This window comes from Lolium perenne, chromosome 2, assembly GCF_019359855.2.
Source record: "Lolium perenne isolate Kyuss_39 chromosome 2, Kyuss_2.0, whole genome shotgun sequence".
In the NCBI taxonomy this organism is placed as follows: Eukaryota; Viridiplantae; Streptophyta; class Magnoliopsida; order Poales; family Poaceae; genus Lolium; species Lolium perenne.
In genome coordinates this window covers 11514466-11524512 of record NC_067245.2, presented here as the reverse complement: position 1 = coordinate 11524512, position 10047 = coordinate 11514466, and the positions used below count along the sequence as shown (strand labels likewise).

The window sequence follows — 10047 nt, the reverse complement described above, 5'->3', positions numbered from 1 at the left end:
CCTCTATAAAGATAAGGTGCGCCATTGGCGCACTCTCGAAAAAAAAAAAAAAAAAAGAAGTTTTCAGAACCTTTCAGTTTGGTTTCTTTCTGGTTCTCCCGGTTTTTTGTTTTCTTTTCTGTTTTCGGCTGTTCTTTTGGTTTTTCTCCGGGTTTTGCGGTTTTTGCAGTAGTTGAATCGTTTCGGCGTTGGACCAAGTGGTAAAAAAAAATGTCCTTTGATTAGAAAAATTAATGGGAAAATACGTTTAGTTTCTGTAACTGCGACATTCCGATTCTGTACATAGTATGCACCATCCTTCTCGTGTTTCAGTCCTTCCACGCTGAGCGTTCGCCTCTAAAATACTTCCGAACAGTTACTTGGCCCTGTGGGCTCTCTGAGACAGCGAGATATTGCTGTCACAGCACCTTCAATTGATGCATCTTCTCCCTGCTCCATGTGCCAAAAACAAAGGCATGGTCAGGAAAAGCTACAGGAATTCTAAGCAATATTGCACTATGATCTTCTCTCAAGTGTTTTTTTATGTCTAATCAAACCCCTTTAAAAAAGAACGCAACCTTTTCTTTCCAGTAGAACATGTTTCCGTACTTCCCCGCAACACGGCTCCAGAAGCTCTGAGGAATGTCTAGATCAATCAATGAACCAATGTTGAAATTTATAATGTTACCTGCAATAACACAGCCATGTACGTTCAGCACTTTATCCTGCCAGCAAGCACGAGTGCGCGCACGCAGCATCTAAGTAAATGCATGGGTGCACTTCTATTTTCAAAATTAGAATGTGCTGTCATGTAATAAATCTGGAATTCCGGGTCAGGATCACGTGCGTGCATGGTGTGGTGTCACAGGGACGAGTGTGAACTTGGTTGTCACTGACTATTTCTGAAAGCCTTGGCACCAGCTTTCATTTGTTTTCAAGGATTGCACCACTAAGATTTAGAAACTGCTCTAACTTTGAACTTTAAGCAGAACAGAACTTCCAATTCAAATGGGGGATCAGTCTTTTGCTATTCAGGTAACGAACTAGACATGGCATAGAGGAACAAGAAAATCCAGTACGAAGATTCTGTTTAAAACAGAAGTAGCATACCAAATGTGGGATCTGCAACGAACACGATAGTTCGGTCATCAACTTGCCAAAAATCTTTTATAGCCAATCCTGTAAAAAGTGTGGAAGGGAGCCTTAATCAATCATACGTGATATGATACATGTGCACAGTCATGGCATCCTGTTATCTATAACAGAGAAGATGAAAAAAAATGTGATAATAGCGAGAACCGTGCAACATGTGAATGAAGAAGCAAATGCCACCTGGAGTGTCAGGGTAATTTTGTGCGAGAACCCTCAACTTGTACCCAGTGTCCTTCTCCAGGTCTTGTATCTCTTGACGCAAACGATTTTCCTAAGAGCGAGTTCAAATCGTCAGCAACTATCGATTACAGCATTGTAGTTCAATTGTTAGCACCAGAATAAAATGTGTAGAGCCTACCCTTTGAAACAAAATTCACTGTAAGCTAGAAATTTATAGGCCAGTAGTATGACATGCTAAAGCGCATCAGGAACTACATCTAACAATTTAAGGCGTGACACTTGAATCAAATAGCAGTGATTTCCTTTCACTAAACATCAGTGCAAAAAAAAGATTAAAAAAAAGGTACTACTGCAAGATTTATGAAGATAAGAGCTATATATACAGATAACACTTTGTTTTCCACTAAGTAGTCAGAGTTGGGTACAACATGTCAATGCACAGTTGTGTTTCTACAGCACCGTGGCATGACAGGGATATCAATCATCACTGCCAAAATAATCAAATTTGCAAATAGTCCTGAATCATCCAACAGCTCCTACAAGATTCGAGGTCTGGGTTTACCTGGCCCGAGGAGAGAAACCCAGCGACATCAATGACGGTGGTGAACTCCTTGGGAAGCAGCTCCGGTTTGTTGACCCCAGCCTTCGCGTTGGCCAAACCAACAACTGCAGGTAGGCATGAGACGGATTATTATGTATAGCAGCAACTACGCACTTCCTCGACTGTAAAATTTGTACTACTTCTTTCGCTTTCTCTTTCTGCCCATGACCAAGATGAACAGGTTCTCGAAAATGACCAAGATGAACTTACAGCAAGAGATGGATAAGGTGAGAGCGAGGGCGCCGGAGACTGTGGCCTTCCATGGCACGGCCGCGGCCCAAGAAGCAGCAGCCTCTTCACCAACGGCGGCGGGCGGAGGGGTCCGACGAGCGCAGCAGCGCACGCCGGCGAGAGGATGACGCCTTGGCCGCAGGAAAGTGGATAACGGCGACGACGTGGACGCGGCTGCTGCTCCGTACGGTGCTCGTGGCACAGGGGACGGGAGGAGAAGAACCATTTTCTTTTTTCTTTTTGTCCTCACGAAAATGTGTTGGTTTTTTATTCATTGGGTCGACGGAAAATACTCACTCGGATAATGTTTCGACTTTGCTTATTTTATTTCATTTCATTTATTATTTGAAAACGTACATACGCATTTGCTCTGTTTCTTTTCTGACACTACGTTTGCTGCGTTGATCAATCAAAAATAACGATCATTCGGATTTCGTTAAATTAGGATCACATAAATTCTTTCAAAGCTCCAGTACTGTGAAACAACTACTAGACAACTACAAAAAAGAAACTTGATAATCTTATCAACAGAATCAAAGGGAGCGACTATTTCCACTTACACGAATCTCAGTATTCAGATCAGATGACTTGTGGCATCAACTAAGTATTTTCGCCAGAAAAAAAAAAAGTAAGTTACTATTATTTCTCCACTATCTTCTAATAACTACTATATTAAACGTGAACCACTTCGATTTTTGTGGGAATTTTGAGACTTCTTTCAGATTATTACGGTGGTAACACGTAATCCTTTGGATGGTTTAATTTTCGCTGGGGTTTTCTCTGTGTACAGATTCGGTGCCGTATAGAATTTTGTGAGCAATTCTGGCCCGTGGTCCCATTAGAAATTGTCTCATTCATCACCGCTTTGACCGAACGATCTAGGAGTCCTGGCCCGCTATTCTCGACGAAGCTACGCGCGCCCCTGCACTTCTGCAGGCCAATGCTACCTCGCCTCTGGATTACCCCTGCGCCAGGGCTCTCTTCCGACGACAGGCGAGGTGGTGTGGAAACGCCATGGCCGCTGCGTCGGGACGAAAGCATTTCGGATGGAGCGCCCGCCGCCTATGAACTCCGACGAGATTGCACGCGGTGGAGTCCCCTCCATCCGCGGCCCCCATTTTCGACCTCCACCCTCCCATCACCAGCGGCCACCCCTCCCTCCGCCGCCCCCGTTTCAGGCATCCCTCCATCCATCACCGTCGGCCAAGCTAGGTGGTCGGATGTGAAAGGGACGAGAATCTGCCTCGAGGTGAGTTGCCCTATCTTCACAATAAGTCATGATTGAGGATGGGCTTTCTGCTTACTCTGCTCTCTCCTATCCATGGTGACCAGTAGGATGGACGATGGAGGGGCTCTTCTCCATAATTCTGATGTGGATCCGCCGGATCTTGTGTCCCCCAATCCAACACCAGCGTTTTTCAAGGCTAGATTCGAGTTTGGCTGCCGGCTTCTTCGGGTCATGCTGTTCTGGGCACATGGTGTGCCCTTAGCAGTGCCTAGGTCGTCCGCGAGCTGCACTCGCTGGGCAGTTCCCATCAAGAACGCCACCATGGGCCCATGGTCTTATCCGGCTTTCACAGAGTTGCCAGCAGGTGTGTACCGTCTGCAACATTGAGCTGCTATCAACCCCGTATCCCTTGGTCTTCCATCCACGATTGATTTAGGCGTTTGCATAATCTATGATAGGAGTAGTTTTATTCTAGAACAATTGGTGAAACAATCACCGTTTTTAGGTATCCTATTGTACTGATATCTCAACGATGGAGGCGCCATTTGGGAAATTTTGTTAGAACGTGATTGAGCAAATTTTCTGCCTTGATTCAGATTGTAAGATGCAGAGAAGCTTCAGTTTTAAATCTGTTCATGCTATTTTGCATAGAGCTAATCTCGATTCCATGTGCATTTCTGGAATTCAACTAATGGAGTTTCAGCAGACTTCTGAATCTGGCCGGCCTCCAGCAAGCTTTTGCTTCTACGACCCCTTAATGAAAATGATATTGAGAAATGGAGGTGAAGGCCTTCTTTCATTATGATTTTTTTTATCACTACATACTTTATAATATAGTGGCTTCAAAAAGAATTAGATAGCTGTTTCGGTCCACTCTTCATTTCATTGTCGCCGCCTTCTTTTTATCATCATCACATCTCCGTATTCTCTGCAATTGCTCTCACAGTTCACAGGCTGACTTGCAGTTCTGACAGCTCCGAGGACACCTGGCTCCGAGAAGTGAACTCATCATAAATCAATTTGTGCATCCTTCCTTCCTTTATTTAGTTTCCTTTCCTGTCCTGCTTTTCTCAACCTTTACGCGAAATTAAACATTCTTATGTTCGTAAGAAAACTAATATTCCTCTGAGTTGCATTGTTGACCTTTCGATTGCCTTGCAATGTGCGTCTATCTATACTAAGAAGTCATACTGCGTGCAAATATGTAGAATTCTCCTGAGGCTATCAGTGGAAAGTTCTTGTGTGAATTGCACGCACTTGGGAATATAGGGATCAAGACGCGGTAAAACTCATAAGAGTTGGACTTCATTGTTGTTCACCGTGAGTTACTCCTCCACAAATCAGTAGATTGCAATGCCTCAGCTTACTACCATTTCCTTGTGCATAAATACTTGAATTATCAGAAATGATGTGCAGGCCTTCCTCTGCAAACGAATATACTATAATATAGATTTTATATACTACAACTTCGTCAGTAGCATTATCTTTTTTTGTATCGTCATAATATCACTGCTTGCCCTATCTTTGTAAATATACGACCAGTCATTGTGATAGCTATACTACCATTTTTCTACGCAAAGGAAAACTCAATCAACTTGGTGCATATGTGACTTTCATAGTGTAAAAAAGAATACCATGATATTGCTAGCACTACTCTGTAACATGTAATATTATTATCCAGAAACGTTCATGTGTGTGATACTGCAGTTCAGATCAGTGTTTCAGTTGTTCAATCTATGCAGTACTTCAAAGTAAGAAAGCAGAAAAACCTTTAGACCCTATTTCAGTATGGACATCTCTTCTGAATGGGTGCTTCAGTGAACCTGAATTTTTTTGTATTGTTTCGTAAAAACATGAACTCTTAGTGTAGAAGTAAAAATATAATCAGGCACATTGACAGTTCAGGTCATGCTTTTTTGCTTTTTAATTATGCTACTACTTGATTCTTAGTTAAAGAATACGCAGTTCAGCTTCATCGGTCTTGAGTATCCCTGAGAGTTTTACCAGGACCTCTCTTAGTCTGGTGACAACTACTATTTCCATTTAAATAAGGCACCTGACTTCCTTTTAGGAATCATTTTCCCTTTTTGATTGCTTTACCGACTACCACGGTTTCATATTGAGATATATGCCACAAACATCTTTAGGAGATCGTGCTGCTTATTTACTAATCCTTATAAATATATGGAGTTTCTGTACTTACCAAGGTAGTGTAAAAGCTCTAGCAGGAGTTGTGTTTGCTGCCACTAAGTAAGTTAACAAAAATGGTAGCAGGTGTATTATTTGTTCGGACCACGCTAGGTTCAAACACAACTTTTTGGAAGCAAAAGTGAACAGAAATTTACTATTAGGTAAGATCCAACACTAACTGTACTATCATTGTCTAAAATAGCAACATGAGTTGTTAGTACCGCTAATGGTGGGGATGTTTAGGCCTGTATCTTTATCATCCTCTTTATTTGATCTGATTTTTTCTACTTAAATAGAACTTTCAGTGGAAAGTCTGATGCTTCAATGCATGCTCCTGCAGAAAGTCACCTTGTATTTTGTTTATCCTGGGATTTCTGTCCTTTTTCATGACAAATAACTTAAAGAAAACTTCACTGCATATTGTCTTCGGTATGAAATATATTGGTTATGTCTTACAAGTTATTGGCAAGCATTTTTTTTAGCTTCACAAAATTTTGCTATATTTTCATCTCTAAATTATGTGTTGACACTTTGAACACAACAAATGATATTCACATTTACGGCATGGACATGCATTCATTGTTACTGAACAAACAAATTAAGAAGGATTAATTAAATTATTTTTTTGCCTGAGTCACTTGCTGCCATGACTTCGAGCGTATCTTAGCAGCCCTACTTTTTCTCCGTTAATGCTTTTATGTATATGTTTCTGCATGGAAAATTATGAAAAAGGAGTTTTTATGAGTATTAGGGGGCTTGACTGTAGGTCAGCTGGTTCACCAATTACATTTCACTATTTGGCATCTGGCCTATACCCGCAAGGGAGACTTTCCAACTTCTTGTTTAGTGAACAATCCAGTAATTTCAGCTGATTCTTTGAAATGGGAAATTTGGAGGTCAATAACACACTCTATCAGCGAAATGTCTGACAAAATTCTATCTCTATGGGACATCATCAGAGTATTGTGCAACTCCACACCCCGAAATCTAGGCTGCACATGCCATGCTATCCAGTTATGAAGGTTCGAGAGCATCGGGAGCGCCCTAAGTTTTACCTAAAATACTATACTAAGTTAAAGGGTACCACTTTATGCATTATAATTAAAATAGTATGAAGCTCATGTTCACTTTGCTTGAGAGCACATGTACAGTTTCCTTGTGTAAACATATGTACTCATCACTGTGTGGAGCCCATCACGGTATAACTTCTATCATTCACATGTGTGAAGAGCTAGAAAGAAGGTGGTTTATGTATTATGACTGGTCATTATTTTCTTTTCAGCATATATGTACAGTTGTGAATGAAATAAAATGCATGTGTGCGCTCAATTTTAGTTTCCCTTGCCGTTGTTTTCCACCGAAGTGAATGACTCCAATGAATGTTGTAGATTTATTCTACGAAGGAATCCAATAAGTGAGTATATAGTGAAAATCATTTGAATTTTCATAACATATGTTTCATTTGTGGTGTATCGGCCCGTTTATTTATTTGATCCTCTGTATTTGCATAAGGTAACAGATTTTGTATTGTTTCTTTTGCTCAGTTTGAGACGACATGATGTGGCACATTCATGGCTTGGCTGAGGAAGAGTCCGTCAGAAAGCATGTATCCATCAACAACATCCACATCGTTGTCGTGGTCATGTCATCGGCAAGTCCTATTTCTTGCTTTGTTTGCAACTAAACATGGTGCTACAGATTTTATGTTCACATTAGCTTCATTGGAAAGACAAGATACACATTTTGCTACCCAACATAGATTATGGTTTTAAATAGCCGGCTATAGCCCAGCTATAGCCTTCCGGGAGACCCGCCGCTGCGGCTATGCCCTTTATAGGCTAAATGAGAAAAAACCGCTAATAGCCGGCTATAGCCCAATTTAGCCCCTATTTAGCCTTTAATTTAGCCGCTAAACCTCGTGCATTTTAAATTTATCTTCTCTTCTCTTTTTTATTTCTTGTTTTCCGAATTTGCGTTCAATATAATTAGATAAAATTTGTGAGTTGAATAACTGAATACTTATTTGATGAAGAATTTGTATCACGAATCGTATTTGAGTCATAGTTTTCCTCTTCTTTTGGTAAGATATGACTGAAATATTTCAATTTAAAAAAAAAGCTAAATAGAATAGCCCGCTATAACCCGGCTATAGCCTTTTATAGCCTCCAAAAAAATTGCGGCTAAATGAAATAGCCCGCTATTTTAAACTATGAGATTAATTGAGATCGAGCTGAAGGATAGATAGATCACCTCTAGACTATCGACATATATCAGGAACACATGCTTCTCATATTAAAAATATGATTTTCCAATTTCATTATCCGTTACTCAAGGATTAAACAATATTCTTCCCTACTTTTAGCAAGTAAGCAACATTTGCTGCGTCGACAGTCCATAATCAAATTGTGCTGCATGGGTAAACAATAGTTTTACCATTGGTATCTACTCCAACATCTCAGTCTTCACAAGTTCCATGGAGAAAACCTCCATTTCGGCTGTTCCAGCTCCAAACAATGAGACGGGGCCTCCAACAATTTGTGCCCGCGATGTAGCAGCTCATCCACACAAGCACCAACATAGATCATAGGTCATTGGCCATGAGCAATCCTAGAAACAACCAATCCAGCCACTTCTAGGCACCTTGGCTTGGAGTCATCACTTCATAGGCAAGACTATAAACCTACGGTATAACGACCCATGAGGTAGAGTAAAGTAAAAGAGTGTGGTATCATCAGATCCTACTATAGTACAATTTGTGTCAGTTATTTTAACTTTTCCTGGTTTGCTCCCTATACACAGAATTAGCATATTTTTCCTAAAAATCATCTCATTGTTTTCATTATTTGTTTGTTAACAAAAGATCCTTTTTGCAAGATGACTGGTACAAAATGATGCTAATTGCCTTGGATTTCTGTTGTTCAGGTCAAAACTTCGAGAGGTTGTTCCCATTATTAGGAAGTATTCTCTTCTGTTCTTGATGTTTCAAGTTCTATATAGAAGCGTTAAACAAGCGGTAGGGCATGGTAAGATATATTTTCTCACTACATATTTCGTCCAAGATGACGGTTCAAGACTACTTATGTGAAGGTCAAATTTGTAGGTTGATTATAGGTTCTTAAATTATTTATGTTTTCTACTACATGTATTATCTCCGCTTGATCTGAAGGTCACTCTTTTTCTACCATCAGTATCAGTACTGATATTGTATATCTTTGGAGGGTTTCTTTCTGTTTCATTCTAGAGAGATGCTGATACAAATTTTTATTTTGTGAAATGTAGGCAATCCAAAATTTCTTCAATTATGACTCGCTTTTTTTTTTTCTCTCAGTTCCAGTTTTGCGAGTACTTGCCCTCAAACTTCTTATGCTGACAAGTATGGCAGGTTTGTATGTCTCACTCATGTTTAATTTCAGAAAGTTCTTGCTTTGGTCCCACGTCCTGATGTTGCTGGAAATTTTCTATCATAAGCACCTCTGGCTCCTATCATTGTTGCATTGTTACACTTTGTTTTGTAAATTACATGGAGCTGAATAAAAAATTGGTAGAAGTCATTTTTTATGGCTATACTACGTAAGCATAGGTATGGGCCATTGATGCTTGAAAGAAATCAGCCTCGAATAATTGTATATTTGGTTAGAATTATTTAGCTATGCTCGGAAGTTACATAATTTTTTTAATCATGGTAGTAATTATACATTCGATTGAAAAGAAGTTATACAAATATAAGAATTGCTCTGTTCATTCTTGCAATTATTGGTTACCTTGATTCTCTTCGTACGGAAGGCAATTTGTGTGCTCGAGTGTAAAAGATATGAGCTTTAGGTATGCAAAATTGGGATATCTAACTTTCTGTCATTGCCTTCCATAGTTGTTGATGTACACTAGATATCTTTTAGGAGTTGATGTTCCACGGGATTCCATTGATATTGGACGGAAATGAAGCAATATGTAGAGTACATACCGCCAGGCCCTATATGGTAATGTATTGATATAAAATTGATCTAACTGTTGTCCCGTTGGTTAGTTTGCATAGTTGGGTTTTGGTGTATTTCAGAACACAACATATACTACTAGATTTGTCTCTTTCAGCTATCAAGCGGAGGCTGGGTCGAGAGATGTGCAGCCCGGTGCATGATCAAATTCAAACCGAGGAATGACAAGTTCCACATAGGGCTATCAAAATGCAATCCGCCCATTCCTGTTTCGTTTCTCCATGCCTTGAATAATGGTTGTAACCAAATATTATGGCTCACACATTTCCTCATAGGTTCAATAGAACGTATTATCACTTAGTGTTTTATAAGTACTTTTTTTGCTTATCACACACAGATCTTCATTCATAGTGTAAGGTGTGCACAACATAAGAAATCTCGGTACTAAAAAGGTGAGCCGTCTTAGATGCTCATCCTTTAATTACATTGCAGTAGTTTTTTTTTTCTGTTCTTCATCAAGGCTACATAAGGGCGCGGCGTGCCGCCGCGCCAGC

At 40.1% G+C, this 10047-nt stretch overlaps 1 protein-coding gene and 1 long non-coding RNA gene across 13 annotated transcripts; one reads left to right on the top strand and one right to left on the bottom strand.

Annotated features, from left to right (window-relative positions):
• Window positions 1–201: 201 nt before the first annotated feature.
• On the bottom strand, window positions 202–2402 carry LOC127331159 (thylakoid lumenal 15.0 kDa protein 2, chloroplastic). Of its 2 annotated transcripts, none has more exons than XM_051357217.2 (6): window positions 2123–2402; window positions 1874–1977; window positions 1279–1402; window positions 1090–1158; window positions 558–667; window positions 202–429 (listed from the first exon to the last, which is right to left on the bottom strand). In XM_051357217.2, exons 1-6 carry the CDS (start codon window positions 2367–2369, stop codon window positions 337–339), a joined length of 747 nt encoding a protein of 248 aa, XP_051213177.1. In that variant the 5' UTR covers window positions 2370–2402; the 3' UTR covers window positions 202–336. The 2 variants fall into 2 exon arrangements, with proteins under 2 accessions (XP_051213177.1, XP_051213178.1); XM_051357218.2 differs by having other exon boundaries at window positions 1312–1402; window positions 2123–2401.
• Window positions 2403–3026: 624 nt separating this feature from the next.
• Window positions 3027–9929, top strand: LOC127331157 (uncharacterized). Of its 11 annotated transcripts, none has more exons than XR_011751358.1 (7): window positions 3027–3392; window positions 3476–6975; window positions 7106–7212; window positions 8484–8584; window positions 8890–8943; window positions 9430–9538; window positions 9651–9929. It is a non-coding gene; the product is annotated as an uncharacterized lncRNA (long non-coding RNA). The 11 variants fall into 11 exon arrangements; XR_011751359.1 differs by having other exon boundaries at window positions 8841–8943; XR_011751360.1 differs by having other exon boundaries at window positions 3476–3735; window positions 4078–6975; window positions 8890–9929.
• Window positions 9930–10047: the final 118 nt, after the last annotated feature.

Coding starts and splice junctions, on each gene's coding strand:
- LOC127331159 (XM_051357217.2), bottom strand. CDS start 2,369: ATGGTTCTTCTCCTCCCGTCCCCTGTGCCACGAGCACCGTACGGAGCA. Junction 1,403..1,873: donor GGTTTCTCTCCTCGGGCCAG/GTAAACCCAGAC, acceptor ACTCGCTCTTAG/GAAAATCGTTTGCGTCAAGA. Junction 430..557: donor TGTTCTACTGGAAAGAAAAG/GTTGCGTTCTTT, acceptor CACATGGAGCAG/GGAGAAGATGCATCAATTGA.